General features: G+C 38.5%; 3 protein-coding genes across 3 annotated transcripts; 1 reads left to right on the top strand and 2 right to left on the bottom strand.

The window, feature by feature from the left end:
* Positions 1–104: 104 nt before the first annotated feature.
* gnao1b (guanine nucleotide binding protein (G protein), alpha activating activity polypeptide O, b) lies at positions 105–5,092 on the bottom strand (the record flags this gene model as incomplete). Its single annotated transcript, XM_081350167.1, has 8 exons — positions 105–1,466; positions 1,563–1,716; positions 1,985–2,114; positions 2,734–2,862; positions 2,988–3,148; positions 3,661–3,802; positions 4,825–4,867; positions 4,975–5,092. The coding sequence occupies 8 exons, from the start codon at positions 5,090–5,092 to the stop codon at positions 1,279–1,281; spliced, it is 1,065 nt and encodes a 354-aa protein (XP_081206293.1). The 3' UTR covers positions 105–1,278.
* Positions 5,093–8,551: 3,459 nt separating this feature from the next.
* tradd (tnfrsf1a-associated via death domain) lies at positions 8,552–14,384 on the bottom strand. Its single transcript, XM_081359568.1, has 6 exons — positions 14,175–14,384; positions 13,651–13,698; positions 13,411–13,564; positions 12,983–13,263; positions 9,256–9,382; positions 8,552–9,099 (listed from the first exon to the last, which is right to left on the bottom strand). Exons 2-6 carry the CDS (start codon positions 13,669–13,671, stop codon positions 8,801–8,803), a joined length of 882 nt encoding a protein of 293 aa, XP_081215694.1. The 5' UTR covers positions 13,672–13,698; positions 14,175–14,384; the 3' UTR covers positions 8,552–8,800.
* Positions 14,385–14,456: 72 nt separating this feature from the next.
* fbxl8 (F-box and leucine-rich repeat protein 8) lies at positions 14,457–17,608 on the top strand. The gene is made up of 2 exons (XM_081359569.1): positions 14,457–14,712; positions 15,387–17,608. The coding sequence occupies exons 1-2, from the start codon at positions 14,576–14,578 to the stop codon at positions 16,351–16,353; spliced, it is 1,104 nt and encodes a 367-aa protein (XP_081215695.1). The 5' UTR covers positions 14,457–14,575; the 3' UTR covers positions 16,354–17,608.
* The last annotated feature ends 158 nt before the right edge of the window (positions 17,609–17,766 follow it).

Consider the following 17,766-nt stretch of genomic DNA (forward strand, 5'->3'; position numbering starts at 1 on the left):
TTATGTTACTACTGTACTGTAATTATAATTATTGATAACTGCAGGTTAAAATACACGAACCACGTCAAGGGAGGGACAAACAAATCAATGCACAGCCAGTTATTGGTGCTAAAGTGTTTTCTTTTTTAATGTAAACATTTCATTGGTCGGTCAGAAGACTAAACCCAGCAGTACAGTGCAGTTTTACCCCAAGGGAGTAAAGGAGAACATTCAGTGCACCAAACAAAAAAAAAAAAAATAAAATCATCCACAGCGGAGAAAAAGAGGAGGGAAACGGGAAAAGAAATCTGGGTTAAGTAACAGGTCATGGTTGAATAAAGAGTGTGCATGCATCACACACGCATCTGTACACACTCTCACACGTCATTACGTCATCAGTTGAAGAGAGAGAGAGAGATAAAAATAAGCGATAGCTCATTCGTTCAGTAATTCAGTTATATATGAGTCTGAATTACAGTCTTAATATTTACGCTGTTCTCCATCTAAAGTCTGCAAGCTAGTTCGTTTGTATTCATAGCCCGACATTGATAGGGTGCACAAAGTGTGGGGCGATACAAAATATGTAAATACATGCGCTTATAATTATATAAATAAATAAACTACAGAATAATTTATACAGAAATGAACAGATTTTGAACTATTTGTGCTCATGTTGAGTGAGAATGTTGTCAACATCACACTTTGTAAGAGGCTTCATTCGCTGAAAGGCATTTTATGTCACAGCCTGAAGCCAGTGAGCAGAGACCCAATAGGGGGCGATGCCAGGTCTCAAACAACTTTGGCTTAAGAGCTGCCCCTGGACAACAATCAGTTTCTGAAATGACATTCGGCTCTGCTAAATGATTCACCTTACATCTCGCTCTCAGTCACAGACATTTCTGGATCTTAAGAAAAGCCTACAAGAGCCACAGATCCTTTCAGGGTTTAGTTTAGGATCATGTCAGCACTTGGAAGTCTCTTACACAGCAGACAACCTTTGTGTGTTATCACCTGACAAACACTCTCACTCGTTGTGACTGACACTCACACACATGCACTCATGCTTAAAGCATCTATGCCCGGCCGAACACTCATTTTACACTATACATGCACACCCATACGTTATTTACTCCAGCAATGGACTGACGAACTACAAAAGAAAATAAGGGATACGTATTCTGAACAAAAGACAAAAATTGACAGAGTGAAATGAAATAAGGGAGTGCCTTGGCCAATGTCACAGGGGTGTCAGTTCAGTCGCTTGTTACCATTTCGAAGGGCAACAAGTGGAGTCGGAGCTCAGTAGAGGCCACAGCCACGCAGGTTATTGGCGATGATGATGTCAGTAACAGCATCAAAGACCACTTGGATGTTTCCTGTGTCTGTAGCGCAGGTTAGATGACAGTAGATCTCTTTATTAGGAGAGCGATTCTTGCTTTCAAACTGACCTTGTACATACGTAGCCGCGGCTTCGAATGTATTTGGGCCTGTCGGAAAGATGAAGACACGGTTGATAAACAGAGTTTTCAAGCCTTTTTCATATCTGTACATTTCTTGTATAGATTTGTGCATGGTTGTTGTACCTGTGTATTCTGGGAAGCAGATATTCAGGGGAGATTTTACAATCTTTATTGCAAAAAGGTCCTTCTTATTGAGGAAAAGGATGATGGACGTGTCAACAAAGAACTTATTGTTACATATAGAGTCAAAGAGCATAAGAGACTCATGCATACGGTTCTGCAGAGAAGAGAGAGAAGACACTGAATCAAACATATTTGCATTTTTGGAACTGAATAATTAGCATAAATAAATCAATCAATACAATTTATATTTTTATTAAACATAGATATGGTGGGTAAAAACAGTAGGATTCTTCAGTGATTCAAATCAATTTTAGGTTGACCGTCAAGGGATTGTTTTAGAGAACCTAAAGTTAATTTACCATTAAATGTCATAATGTGAATAATATGCAAGCTGTCTAAATGATCTGAGTGTAGTAGTTCACCGTGGTCTCGTCTTCATGGAGCATTTGGTCGTATCCACTCAGTGCCACACAGAAGATAATGGCTGTCACATCCTCAAAGCAGTGAATCCATTTTTTCCTCTCTGATCTCTGTCCCCCCACATCAAACAGCCTGGGGACGGAACATCACACACTTTCAGGACACATGTGAAGCCATGTACACGCATGTGTGCACACACACAAAACACTATCAAATCAAGTCCAAACTCATAATGCATGTTAAGAAACAAAATAGGTCGACCAAAGATTTGTCCCATAGTCCCATCTAAAAGAGGATGAAAAGAAATCTTAATTTTCCAATTCCTTATGTCATTTTCACAAATAGACTTTGAGGACAATTATAAAGACTTAACATCTGAGTGCTATTTTTTATTCAACAAAATATTCCCCGTATTATTTTTTTTATTATTAAAATGTAAAAAAAAAAAAAAAAAACGTAGAATTTAAAGATATGAGTAAAGTCAAATGTTTCAATGCAGCTTTGCAGAAACTCTTATTAACAGGTTTATAATGTCTTATAATTTACACTAAGCAGTTTTAGGGCTGGGTGATATGACAATACATATATGTACTGATGAACCACCTGAGGTTCAGCTCTATATATTTACTAATATTATGCAGATATGAGTTTGTACCTTTTTAGGAGGTGCAGAAAAATCTTAAAATCTTATTTTTAAATTCACAATAAATAATACATGTAATTCACAAGAAATGCATAACTTAATAGATACCTAAAGTTAAGGTTCTTGAAGGAAAAATTTGTCTCAACGATGCCAGTAGTTTTGACTCTGGTTCGGAGAATATCCTGTTCAGTGGGGAGGTAATCTGGAGAGCCAATGCGCTGCAAACTGTCTAGGTAACTGAAACACAGAGCGTCCATGTGCATACGTATTATGATATATAGGGTGTTGAACATTACACCTGACAGTGACATGCTCATTGCACCATCTCATTGCATTTGTGTGTGTATAACAGAGGGACTCACTATTGGGCGGAGTCATTAAGCTGATACTCTCGAGAACGGCCAAAGCAAGCTTGAGTTCCAGCATCAGTCCAAAGATGTATCATGGCAGCCAGTAGTTCTGTTGAGTATGGCTCTGTGTCTTCCATTCGACTGACCACATCAAACACCATCTTAGCATCCGCCTATAAACATATGCAAAAGGTTAAAAACATCCTGTTTAATGCATATAAGTGTGTAGAGGGACACCCACTGAATGTGCACTGCTTTGGCAAGCACAATGATTTTTCCTAATTTCATGCACTAGGTGTCACTGTAACTCAGTGCATCATGTAAGAAGGAGGGTTTGGGTAATACAAGGTGAGGTCAATCACCAGGAAAATCCAATGCAAACATTAAAGAACACTGCAAATCAAAACAAGCGTGCACAGGTACATTAACAGTAGGTACATTAACTGTTGTGTTCTGTTTTCCTGTATTGGTGTATCAATACAATTCTATTATTAAGAATAAAGAGGTTTGAACAACTTTTAGATTCAGTAATTGCTTTGAAAATGTTAGGAATATTTATCTGAATAAATATATATCTGAATATTTACTGTAATCTTCTTCTATCACACCACTTGCGCTCCATTATCTCTGTGTAGTTCTAAAGTCAGTTCACAAGAGTGTGTGCTGCATGTGCGTATATACATACATTTCTGTCTTTGTTTGCATACTCTATACCAAGAGTTTCCATAGCTTTCAAGATGGCGGCAAGACTCTGAAGGGTGTTGCTATAGACCACAGGTTTAAACTGCTTTACATCATCTCCGGAGAACCCATCTTCATGGATAATCCTGACGCAAACACACAACAGAGAAAAGCCATTATAGACACACACGCACCATACAAACACGACAGGTCAACAGAACCAACACAATACTGCGCATATATCTGTATGACTGGGATATGTGGTGGCAAAATTAGTATGATTAGAGATTATGCAATAATCTGTTTTGCGCTTCCACAGGTTGCGTAGCACAAGTTGTTGGTCACTTTATTATTTTAAACCACAAGTTAAACTGTAACTATGCGATAACTGCATAGCTGTAATAAAGAAGTTAAAATGCAACTAGTGTATTTATAACCTCAAAATATATTGAAGCTCTGAGATTTAGTTGTGTGTGCTTAGAAATAAAACCTGTGCAATGATGCTGGTGCATGCCATGATATCTGTAAAATTGTATTTTATTTAACTAGGTATTTAATAAAACAATGCATTTGGTGAAAAATGCAATGACTGTGTATGTATATGTATGTGCATCTGTAGTTATGAAAATGTAAGGTTAGGTGACATAGTCCCGGTAAATCCGTTTAATGGGCGGATAACGCTAAACGAGACTGCAGGGATCAAGCACTAAAAGCAACCCATTAAGATTAATACAGAGAAAGATTCTAATGCCTCACACACACACACACACACACACACAAACTCTCTCTCTCTCTCTCTCTCTCTCAAGCACACACAGAGGGCAAAATGAACACAAGGCCCTAATGCATAACATGGAATAACACACAAAAACCGGTCCCAGATTAAATGCAATGACAAAACCGTGAAACATTAAGGATCTTTGGAGCCCAGGACGGCAAAAACAACGACAAGGCACACGCGCACTCTCAAGCTTCACTGCACACATGAGACTAACACTCACTCACTCCCTCACTCACGGCGTTGTCTCTTGGGGGGGGGGGGGGGGGGGGGGTAAGCTTGTGTTTCAGCACTACCACACAATGAACAGCGCGAGACAAACAGATCCCAACCCTTAACCGCCCAAAAAAGGCCCAAAATCACTGAGTATGTTAAAAAAAACGCACTTACTTCATCTGTTTGACGATGGTGCTCTTCCCCGACTCCCCTCCGCCTGCGGAGACACAGGCTGTATCAGTGCTGTCTCACACACACACTTACCTGCAGCATCCTTATTCAATGCACTCATTGCAAATCGGCCACTGAAACATCACGACTTACCCAGCAGCAGTAATTTGACTTCTCTGGCTGCGCTTAATCCGTCTTCCTTCAGGTTTTTCTCGATGGCTCTGCTCCGGTCCAGAGCCGCGCGCTCCTCGGCACTTAACGTACATCCCATTGCAAGACCGGGAGTCGGGACGCGCGAGAGCTGAATCCTAAATATCCGTCTCTGTCCCACACTCTCTCCTTTCTCGCTTGCTCAGTCTGCCGAATGTTGCTAAAGCATCCAAGCCGAATTGAGGTCAGGTACAGGCTCACACTCCGGCCTCTTGGTTGGGAGGAGGTCGTCCTGCTCGCGCTCCGGATCGAGGGTGTCTATTGGGCGGCGGCAGTGACAGCCTGCACGAGCTCGTCTCATCCTGTAGTTCCCTCCTAATGCGCGAGGGGCAAACCCCTCTCATCGCGCTGACGTCACAGGAGGAGCAGGGCTCGGCCACATCTGTTTTGTGGCAGTCGAAATAAAAAGCACCGAGCTTGCATGCATGATATATTTGTAGACATATTGGATATTTCCCACGTTTTTGCACATTAATTTTACTTATCTTTTCATGTTTTGTGGTATTACAGCAGCCAGGAAGGCCTATTTATGTATTGTGCATTGTGCAGAGCCTTCCTCCACAGCGTGGCTGTTTCAGTATGGTAATATGGGTGCCATGTTTGGATGTTTCTAATATTTTGTATTTCAATAAAAAGAAAATGTTTTTTAAACATATTTTAATAACTTTGTTTTCAATAATTTTGTGAAGTGTTTCTTATTAGGGGCTTAATTTATTTAATACAATTAGTATTACTTTTAATTTAAAATAGTTAATAAAACAATCATGTTCTTTTCCCAGTCTATTAAGTTATTACAGATTGGAAAAAGGTCCAGTCCTTTAATTTGACTGGCTTTGAGCTGGGTTTCTGCGTTGCTTGTCCACTCACATATTACATTCCTGACCGGCTTTTAGTCTGCGCATCACCTGCACTTGCAAAAAAAATGCTTTAGACTCGTTCTAAACTTTCTTCATTTAGCAGAAATAATCGAACAAATTGGGTAATTTTTTTTTATCAGAAAAAAAATAAGTTAGTCAATATCAATTACTTGTCTACAGAACTGTTGTATACATGCATTCGTGTGTGACTCTCACCCAAAAATGAAAATTCTGTCATCATTTACTACCCCTCAAGTTGTTCTAACCCTGTATGAATTTCTTTCTTCTGCTGAACATAAAAGAAGATATTTTGAAGAATTTCTGTGTTTGTTTTCTTTTTTCATACTATGGAGGTCAATGGGGCCCATCAACTGTTCGGTTACTGAAATTTTCATTTTGGTAAACTATCCCTTTAAATGCACCAACACAATGATGGGACAGATCATATATAATTATATTTATATAGCCTATGTGTATATGAGACATTCAAAAATGTCTATATCACAAAAAAACTATTCTTGCAGAACTGCATTATCTTCAAGATTCCTGTGATCTTCTCTAATGCCTCACCCGTTTGATCAGTCATTCAATAACTCTTATTTGTGCAGTGATGCTTTTAATTACATTCACATTTATGCAATTGGAAGATGCTTTAAAGTGCATTCAAGATAAACATTTCAAAAGTATACATTTTCCCTAGGATCCAAACCCATAACCTTGGTATTGCATGGGTTCTACCAGTTTTATTTATATAAAAGCATCCACAACAATGGAACACAGATATTCAAATATATAATAAAAATGTTCATCCCTAACCCAATCCTCCCCACACACTCATAGTCTTACAGCTCTAAAAGATTCCTGTGGATTTCTCTAATACCTAACCCCTGATATATGAGCCAGATGTTCTGATGTTGGATTTCAACACATAATAATACTTTAAGAGTTTGTGCTTCAGCAACTGTTATATGGGTGAAATGCTTTGAAAGATGAGATCACACAGTGAGTCTTTAATATCTACTAGTAGTGCAAATCTCTGGAAATCTTAGGATATCCTCTCTCATGACTTTAAAATAAATGCATGCACATACATAATCATTTCACACTTAGAAACTGTATTATTATTTGGGTTTGTTGGGGAGGACTGTCGCTATTTGCACTGAAGAACATAAAGTGCATTTTAATATTCGGAAATTTTATTCGGAAAATTCACATAACAGAAAAATGCATCGACCTCTAGGTAAAGATGAATATCTGACTGATTCTTTGAAATGTGCCCATGGGGAGGGGAGAATGGAATACATAACTTTAGTTATGATTTCATGCCAAGCCCAGACCTAACTGCAAAGGACTGTTCCCTTTCTGAACACACACACAGGTCACTCTGATGGATTACTTTACTAAGATGAGAGCAATATCGAGCCACATAGCCTGCTTAACATGCTTTTATCTTTATTACCAGGGTGGAGACAAAATCACAGACCCTCCTCCATAAGCTGTAACGTCACAAGTATGTTGAAATATCATTGCATAATCATATGTGAGTAGCGTTTATATTTTGAGTGAAATAAACTAAGCAAATCTCTACATTTTTGCAAAATGAAATCCTAAATAAAACATTTAACAAAACGCGGCCAGGCATGTAACAACGGAACAGTTGAGTAACATTTTCTCTGGTATTTAATCACCAGGTTTTTCGTAAATGAAAATGTTAGATTTCACTCTAGAAAACGACTAGGAGCTTCTAAATCCCCATAACTAAAATGAATATGATCTCTTAACCATGTAATACTTTAATGGCAGGTCTGCATAATGCTTTAATGGAGAAAGGCCTCATCCATTTCATTAATCTGAACGCCCTCAATAGATACCATTAAGCTAAAATTAATTTCTAAGAATAATGGCATCTCATATCATATTAGAACACAATCAGATCCAGATGTTGACTTTTTTCAATTTGCCCAACTGATTATTTGACTAATGACACAACTTCATTACACCCACACCTTTTTCTTCTTCTTCTTCAAAAAAAAAAAACACAACCGGAAATCCTCAATCTTATGAGCTAAAAACTAAGTAGTAATACCCTATTGCAAGGTTGGTGTTTATTTATAGAACTGCAGAACATTGATTTCAGGATTTAATTTCTAAAAGCAATATACATTCCACAAGGATTCTTTAATAATGCCTCATATCATATTTATCCTTCATAGTCTTTTTTAAAAAATGAGATCAATATAGTTGACCTATACTCAGAGGACCAGTTTTATAATCAGATTAAACATGCCTTTGGACTAGAAAGCAGTTGATTTAGAAACATTATTATGAAAGTCATCTATAGTTCAGTAATATCCTTAATATGCATAACAGGAATTTGGTCCTCAGAATTTAATTTTTAAAGTGGTTTCAAGCTCTGCGTTTCCAGTTGTCTTTAATGTATGCGTGATTTCATGTATCGTACCGATAAAAAGTCAATCCATATTAGCTCTGCTGTGGCAACGGTCCTGCAACACTAAGTGCCTTCCAACAATAACACTGCTCCCTTCAATGCTGAGGGCAATTCAAAGTTCTTGAAGTTAAAGTGATGCTGTTTTTAGCATCTTCCGTTTGTTGCTCTTATGCACATAATGACTCTAAGATAAAGATGGAGACAGGACAGTGTGGAGGACAAATCTGGAAACATGCATGAAATATGCATGCAAAACCCTTTATTTAAAATGCGTTTCATTTTGAGCAGATGACAGGTGATTGTGAAACAATTTCAAGTAGGAGACAGATAGAAATGATAAGGTCATGATAAAAAAAAATTCACAAAAATGAGAGTGCACACTCTTCAAATGTAGCTATATGTCTTGGTAACACTCCCACGTACAAAAACAACACGCACGCCATTCATTCATTCTCTTACAGTCTCAATCTCGTGGCTGAATGCCCAACATGATCTCTGCCATGCTGGTCAATTTGGTCTCCTCTAGTGCACTGATAAGACGGCTCAGTTTGGCACTCCTGCCCTCTGACTGGATGAAACGTCCAAGCATTTGATAGGCCTGTTCATAAAGCCCTTCCCTCTCGTACTCATAGGCCAGATTGTCGATAGCAGGGCCTTTTAAGGCACGGCAGTTCTTTTGTAAAGCCCGTCCCACTCGTCTCCAATCCCGTCCCACATGAGCTGCAAACCGTTGCTGGTCTGCTGAAGTCAAAGGCCTATCATCTAAGATAGGGATGGAGGAGAAAACAATATTACTTCAAAATATTTAAACGTGAAAACTAAACTGTGACTGTCATAGAAATACAAATGTAAAATTTTAAACAAAAGCTATACACTCAGTAAATCATCATCACATACATTTAAATACTTAAAACTCACCGAAAACTCTTTTCTGAAACAGAAAGCAGTTCCTGGGCAGCTCCTGCGTTGGTTGACTGGGAGGACCGTAGCTGTTCTGCAGCTGCTGCTCCAACTGTGTGACCTCATCATCTCGCAAACGCACAGGCTACAAAACATCATCTGTCAATTCAACTAAAAGCACAGTATTCAAAAACATTTCTGAACCATTATTTTTTACATCCATGGAAGGTAAGGCTGCCCCCCAGCAGCTGTTTAGTTCAATCTAACTTAATTCCACTGGGGGCTTTACAATAAAGAGATATTTCATCAGAGCAAGACTGATACTTCAGACTGGTTCAGATACCACCATACTTCTGCTGAAGAAAAAAGATGTTTGCAGACACAAAGTCCATGATGATATCAGGACAGAGAAGGACGGCTTTATAGAGCAATACATTTAATATTCTGCAACGTTATTGATTTGACTGCACTGACACTATCGGATAAGAACTGGACTGAGCTGGATGATGACATCATATATTTATAGAAGAACTGAACTCATTCCATAAGTGATGAACTTTACACAGTTATTGAACTGAATCAACACTGAACTGATTTCAGCTGAACAATGGCACTATTGTCTTTCTAGAGCTGCTTTACAGCAGAACTGAATTCTGTTTGCATCACTGATCATTATTTACCGGTTTAATACTGTAACGCTGCTTTGAAAACAAACTGTATGTGCGATATAAATAAAAGTGACTTGACAATACAAGCAGTCAGAGGCCTTTTGCTTATACCCGTGATGTTAGACCTGACTAGTTTGGGCATAAGATGGCTCATGAGAAGTCACTTTGTCAAAAGTCAAACTGAATTCACTTCAGTGGTGTGTGTTTTATTTTAGTCTCATTTGTTTGTTTTTTCAGCAACAAACTCTGAAATCTCAGTCCGGCAACAAGCATTTCTGATTTTACATTAGTGAAATGTAAAATAGGGAATGAAAAGGTTTGACAAAACCCTTGTGAATAATTAGCCAAATGTTTACTTGCAGGTGAGCCTGAAAAAATTTAAATCAAAGAGATTTCACATCTCTTCACATCTCCAAAAATTGAAAGTCTGCGTGAACCGGAAGTTGCAAATGACTTTTCTCCAGTGTTGTGACGTATTTCCCAGTGAAACGGAATATTGAACAGAGGGCAGGGTTTTACTCTAGCGCTCATCCTCTCCATCTCTGCTCATAACAGACTATCGGTTTGAGGGGAGTGGTTAAGCGTTTCCCAAACCAAGCTGTCAAACCTATGTCATCAGGGAAGGTCCTCCAATGCAGAGGGGAGGGGCATTTTCAGATTTTGATTAAAGATTACGAAGCCAAAAAATTTTTTTGTGTGGATTGACTTGCATGGATGAATTGTTCACCACAAAACGATCAATTTAGGCAAACAAAGTAAATATGGTCAATTTTGATTTCATGTGGACTTTAAATACTAAAACTGAATCATAGTTATGTTCTCACAGGGTTGTAGACAGGAGAAAAAAACAGGCTAAATGCAAACGATAAAAATGCAACCACATAATTGACCCTTCGCAGGGAGCTTGATCAACAGGTGATCTGACCAATCATACTTCGCCATCCGCCATTTTGTCCGACAAAGCAGTCAGGAGAGTTAGTAGATTAACATGGGAGGATTTGAACTTGAAAAACGGAGTGTACTGACGCCTTTCCGTGGTTAAAACAACATTCCTTCTTATGTTTGTTCATGTTTATTTGAGGCTATAAATTAAAGGAACACTCGACCGTTTTTTGAAATAGGGCTTATTCACATTCTTTCCTACATTTAGATAGGTGGGCAAATGCATTTTTGTTTCAGTGCATGCATTGTTTTAGTTTGACAGGGTCGGCGCTAGCTTAGCTTAGCATAATGAATGGAATCCTTTGTTGCCAGCTAGCATGTCCTGAGTAAAAGTGATATAAAAAAAAAAAAAAAAAAACTAATTACTTCTTGTGGCCTGCGTATTCACAACGAGTACAAATAGCGATGCAGATTAACACTAGGCGATTTCCTATGCAGATACTGACTTGGGACTATATTAGGGGGAAGCACAGGCGAAGCACTGCTACTTGGGCGCAGAGATATCATGCCCAAGTAGCAGTGCTTCCCCTGTGCTTCCCCCTAATATAGTCATTAATATATAAGTCAATATCTGCCTAAGAAATCGCCTAGTGTTAATCTGCATCACTATTTGTACTTGTTGTGAATACGCAGGCCACAAGAAGTAATTAGGTGTTTTTTTATTTATTTTTTCCATTACTTTTTACTCAGGACATGCTAGCTGGCAACAAAGGATTCCATTCATTATGCTAAGCTAAGCTAACGCCGACTCTGTCAAACTAAAACAATGCATGCACTGAGACAAAAATGCATTTGCCCACCTATCTAAATGTAGGAAAGAAAGTGAATAAGCCCTATTTCAAAAAACGGTGGAGTGTTCCTTTAACTAGAAGGAAGAGATGATCGGTTCACGAGCAGCTTTAACTGAAACGGTATATATTGTTTAAATTTCTTTTAAAAAATTACCAAATTTGAAAGGTGAGACTTTGTTTAATATGTTTAATATCAAACGTAACCGAAAAGTAACCTGGTCTGTCCTGTCTGTCAGCGTGTTGTCAGTCTCCTCTCTGCTCCGCGATGTATTTTTCCCTGCGTGAGAACATGGTGTGGTGTGAGAACGGCGTTGCTTGTCGGACATAGCGACAGTAACTAAGGGGGGCGGGTCTTTGCGAAGGGTCAATTGTAGATAGATTGACAGTATAGAAAAATAAATGTGCTTATCGACATTTAAAAAGGAGAAAATGCTTCCCACGCCTTTTGTTGTTGACATCAAGTCCAGCAAGTGAATCCAATTAAACTATACAGCACAAATTAAGCTTGACAGTTGTGACATCCGCTTATCCTCAAAGACACTGCAGTGAAGAACATTTAACCATCAATTTAGAAGGCAACTATTTTACTAACTTTTTTTTTTTTTTACTAAATATAAAGCTAACACATTTTTTCTATTAATTTAAACCTATATTTTTGTTGTATTCATGTTAAGGATACATTTCAGCATTTGATTGCATGTCAGTCTGGTTTTGTGTTGAAATGTCCAGCTGAGAATCACTGCACCAAAATGAAGCTTTTTAGTTGTTTTCACTGTCATTGAAACATAAAATTACAATACTGTTACTTGTAACAATTTAAATTGTTTAACTTGCTGACTACACAGTTGTTTCCAGCACCACATTTTCCACACAACCATAGTAAACTGGTTTAAGAACAGTACATACGTTTTAACATTCACATATGTTATTTAGTATAGAAAACGTGACATGGAGGCAGTGGTTTGAAACATGCTTATATGACCAAATCAACTTATCTTCGATCTATGAACCTGTAGTTTCTTCTCAGAGCTGAAAATGTCAAGAACATGCTCAATTAACATTTCTTATGTGCTGTCCTTATTGAAGCAGTGAATTATAGCAATATCAGAGGCCAATAACTCAATTAATATTTCTTAAGTGCTGTTCTTATTGAAGTTGTGAATTATAGCAATATCAGAGGCTCATAAAGCCCCATCAGTGAGACTGTCAGCGTTTGCACTAAAGAATAAAGTGCATTTTAATACTGTGAATATTTGACGCAGAATGGAAGATGCACATGCAAGTTTCATGCAATTAGCTGCTCGTAAAAGTAAAGACCGGTACAAAGCAAACATACACACGTACCTGCGATTGGCGTATGTGATCCAGACAGATCTGAAGGTCTTGAAGGTTTTGGTCCAGTGTATGTATTCCTGCCTTGAGCTGTGTTTCCATGACAACCCCATCAAGAAGAGTAAGAAGACGTGAGGCATGCTGGGACAGAAACAGAGCGAGTGAACCACATGCATAGCTCTCCAGGAATCGCTGACAGGGAGGCACAGACATGAATTTAAGTTCCACCCCAAGGAAGGGATCAGCATCGTGCAGTTTTAGGATTTCGTACCCCTCCAGTCCACCAACAGAATCTGGATCAAAGACAATTAGAATTGTATCATTTGCAACCCAAATACGTTGTTAAATCTACTGTATACACAAAACGCCATACTCTTTTAATTCCGGTATAATTTGATTAACTTGATAAGCACTTGGTGGCCACTACTATCAACTCTTACCTGTAAGGGTGAGTTTAATAACCTTGAACACACCGAATTTCCCTTGTTCGTTTTTGTAAAGCGATAGAAGGTTGTGTTCTGGACTGCTACACCCCAGGAAGAGTACAGCACACCCTGAAAATTCACGATCATTGGTGTTGCTGTCATTTAACCTCTGCAGATGAAGATGAAATCATTCACACACATTGTTAATTCACATACAACAACAGCTGGATAGACACAAAATTAAACACATTGTACCTTAGTGTCTATACTGTCCATCTTCTGATCAAACTCTTGTCTCAAGTCCTGTGAATGTGAACAAACAAATCAGTTTGTAAAACGCACACAGAAAGAAACTGTGAAAACAAAGCAGAACTCCTTGTAGATCTAATTAGGCTAGCATAAAAAAAAACATTATTTTGTGTTTCCAGCATGTAACCACTTCCTTATAAGGTTGCGAGCTTGATGGTCGACACTGTTAAATAAATGGGGTCAGACGTCGGTGATTGCTACAGACATGCGATGCACATGTTTACAGGTAATGTGATGCGTCACATTACAACAAACTTTTAATTATTATTAAAAAAAAATTAACATTTTTGAGAGGTCAGTGGATAAAACCTATACAAAAGATCGCTCGCACGTCTCTTGGCTTTTATTTTTTATACATTTTACTGTTCACGTGAACAAAAGTTTAACATAACACAACCCTGCTTACCTCCACTTCACATAATAGCGAATATAAAACCTGCGCTTTGTTATATACATTACATGTTACTTACACAACGATTTGGTGAACTTTGTCTGAAAGGTAAGGAAGTCTAAACAGGCCTGTAAACATACACGAAGGAAACTTTCGAGGTGTCGATGCACTGTCTTGGCCGCTACTAAGACACACCCACTAAAATATGCAAGGATCTGATTGGCTAAATATCTCGCACATTCTATGGTGATTGGCTAAAAACTCAAAATCTGTGTCCACCGCCGTGTTTAACAACGGAACTCGTGACGCAGGAGGAAGTACAGAAGTTTGAGAAGGTTTTTTTTTTTTTTTTTTTTTCTTCAGTCTGACAGACATGCATGCATGCAGACAGCAGAATCATCTGAGGTGCTTCTTGTTATGATATCAGATAACCTTTTTGTACGCGTATTTTAACTAACGGCTGACTGGGCTCTATTGGGAATGGATCTGCCAGAAGAGGTCCTTGCACATATTTTTTCTTTCCTGCCTTTACAGGACAAATGCAACGCATTTACTGTTTGTAAGGCTTGGTCTAATATCATGACACATCCAAGCTCATGGAAAGATACTGAAGTCAGGTAAGAATCCATGAGATACAAGCAAAATCCTCCTAGAGAAACATTTTATTACCAAGATGTTGCACTTTTGTATATTGAGAGAAACGTAGTGGAGATCTTAATTATATTGCAAGTATCAACTTTGTCTCTTGTTTCTCCTAAGAATTATCAGGAGAAATAATAATACATACAGAGTTGACTTTATAACTAGAAAAACAACCTAATTTGATGAGAAATGTTTGAATTTATATTAATTTCTTACTTTTGGTTGTAGACTGATCTCTTGGCAAATCAGAGCACAGTGTTGAGATCTGAAATTGTTGGAAACTAATGTGAGATTTCTGAGGTGTGAGAACATTTGAAAAGCAGGTGACTTAAGTAAAAGTCTTAATTTCTCATAATAATCTCCTTTGCTGTCGAGAAGAAATAATTTAGTGATTAAAGAGAATCGAGATCTCTTGTGACTTTTTTTTTTTTTGTTCTCCTTGCCCTCATATTTGACCAAAGGTTATATGCTGATAAAAGCATATTATGTCATTAGTGAAGACTTTGTGCCATACACGACTATATTGTCATAGAATTTTGTCACATAAACTGCAACAACACAAACGTATTGTAATAATAACCAAAAAATAAACGGCATTAAGAGATAATACTTGCCGTGCTTTGTTTTACATATTTTATCTCTGTCTTAGGTGTGAATCAGGAACCAGTGTCCCTGAAAGATATTCTGCTCTTCTGTCACTGGTCAGAAATTTGAAACTGATAATGAGTCTGACCGATCCAGCCAATCGCAAAACAGCACTGTGGGTGCTGCGGCAGGCGATTGCCAGGGGTGATGGGCGGCTACAAGGACTTTCCATCTCTTGTGTGGGGAACACACCCCTCTTTTATGCTGGTCAGGACCTGCAGCAAGGCTTAGTGGACATACTGACGAATGGGTCGTCCCTAACCCTGCTTGACCTAAAGGGTGTGCCCTTCACCCTCAGCGACTCCTTCGTCAGGAGCGTTGCCATGCTTTGCCCTGCTCTGCGAAGTCTTTATGTCAACAATCATTCTCTGGTGTGTGGCGTCAACGCGGAGACCCTAAGGCAAGTGCTGAAGTCCTGCCGGTCACTCAATATTCTTGGAGTTTTTCAGGCTAGTCTATCACAAGACGTCTTTAAAGATCTCATGTTGCCAGAACGACCAGCATTAAAGAAACTAGAGCTCCGTTGCGAACGCTCACTCAAATACACCCTGCCTCTCTGTGACCAGATATGGTTAGAGTTAAAACTGAGACACCCAGGTCTCTGGGTGGAACTTGAGCTGGACCACACCCTACCCGAATTGCACGTCCCAGGGGTACTGCAGCCCAGCATCCCTGTTCGGTGTCTTCGGCTGCTTACTTGGACATTGCTGTTGAATGAGGTTCGGATAGTCGGGCAGAGCTACGCAACCACGCTAGAGTTTCTGGAGCTGCAGACGACTGCGTCTTCTGAACTAAACTATGTGTTGATAGCTTTAGCAAAGCAATGCATCAAGCTCCAAGAGGTTCACTGTTATTGTGTGGTCTCACAAGAAGTGATCACAGCGTTCATCACAAACTGTCCAAATCTCTACAGATACACACTCAAAACACACAAAGAGCCTCACCCCTGGACCTGTACAAAACTAAAGTAATGCTCTCAAGCACTCTTTGCATATGATTAGATAATGTAATTTACACACTAAGCACTATGTACTCTACTGGCTTGAGTATGATTTTTACAAGGTTCTTTTGTCAAAAGTATAATACCAAAAATATAATAATTCTGTCATCATTTACTCATTCCAAACTGAAATCATGTGCATTTTTCAATTAAAATGCACTCAAATATAACTTATGAAATTGTTTGTATTAAAATAATAAAAAAGAACCAATTTGCTTACCACAGCTATGCGGATGACACACAGATCTACTTAGCCCAATCGCCTAATGATTACAGCCCCATTGACTCCCTGTGCCAATGCATTGATGAAGTCAACAGTTGGATGTGCCAAAACTTTCTTCAGTTAAACAAAGACAAAACTGAAGTCATTGCGTTTGGAAACAAAGATGAAGTTCTCAAGGTGAACGCATACCTTCACTCTAGGGGTCGAACAACTAAAAATCAAGTCAGGAATCTTGGTGTGACTCTAGAGTCAGACCTTAGTTTCAGTAAGCAATAACTAAATCGGCATACTAACACCTGAAAAATATTTCAAGAATTAGATGCTTTGTTTCCAGTCAAGACTTACAAAAACTTGTTCATGCTTTCATCACCAGCAGGGTGGATTATTGTAACGGATTCCTCACTGGCCTTCCCAAAAAGACCATAAGACATTTGCAGCTCATACAGAACGCTGCCGCCAGGATTCTGAGCAGAACCAGAAAATATGAACATATCACACCAGTCCTCAGGTCTTTACACTGGCTCCCAGTTACATTTAGGATTGATTTTAAAGTATTATTACTGGTATATAAATCATTCAATGGCCTAGGACCTCAATACATTGCAGATATGCTCACTGAATATAAACCCAACAGATCACTCAGATCATTAGGATCACATCAGCTAGAAATACCAAGGGTTCACTCAAAGCAAGGAGAGTCTGCTTTTAGCTACTATGTCTGAGCTTCCAGAAGAGATCAGATGTGTTCCTACAGTAGTCACATTCAAATCCAGACTCAAAACACGTTTAGCTGTGCATTTACTGAATGAGCACTGTGCCACTGTTCATCCGACTGTATTTTATCTTATTTTTTATTCTAAACTGTTTTAATTATTCTTATTTCTTTTGATTATTAATTTCTTCTATGTAAAGCACTTTGAATTACCACTGTGTATGAAATGTGTTATATAAATAAACTGGCCTTGCCTTAAAAGGGTATTACACCCAAAAATATAATAATTCTGTCATCATTTACTCACCCTCATGTCAGTCCAAACTTGTACACACAAAAGATATTTTGACATTGAAGCCCGTTGACTTCAGTTGTATGGACAAAAAACAAAGACATTTGTCAAAATATCTTCTTTTATGTTCCACATAATAAAGAAGTGCATACAGGTT

Source organism: Scardinius erythrophthalmus (assembly GCF_964197995.2).
Source record: "Scardinius erythrophthalmus genome assembly, chromosome: 2".
Classification (NCBI taxonomy): Eukaryota; Metazoa; Chordata; class Actinopteri; order Cypriniformes; family Leuciscidae; genus Scardinius; species Scardinius erythrophthalmus.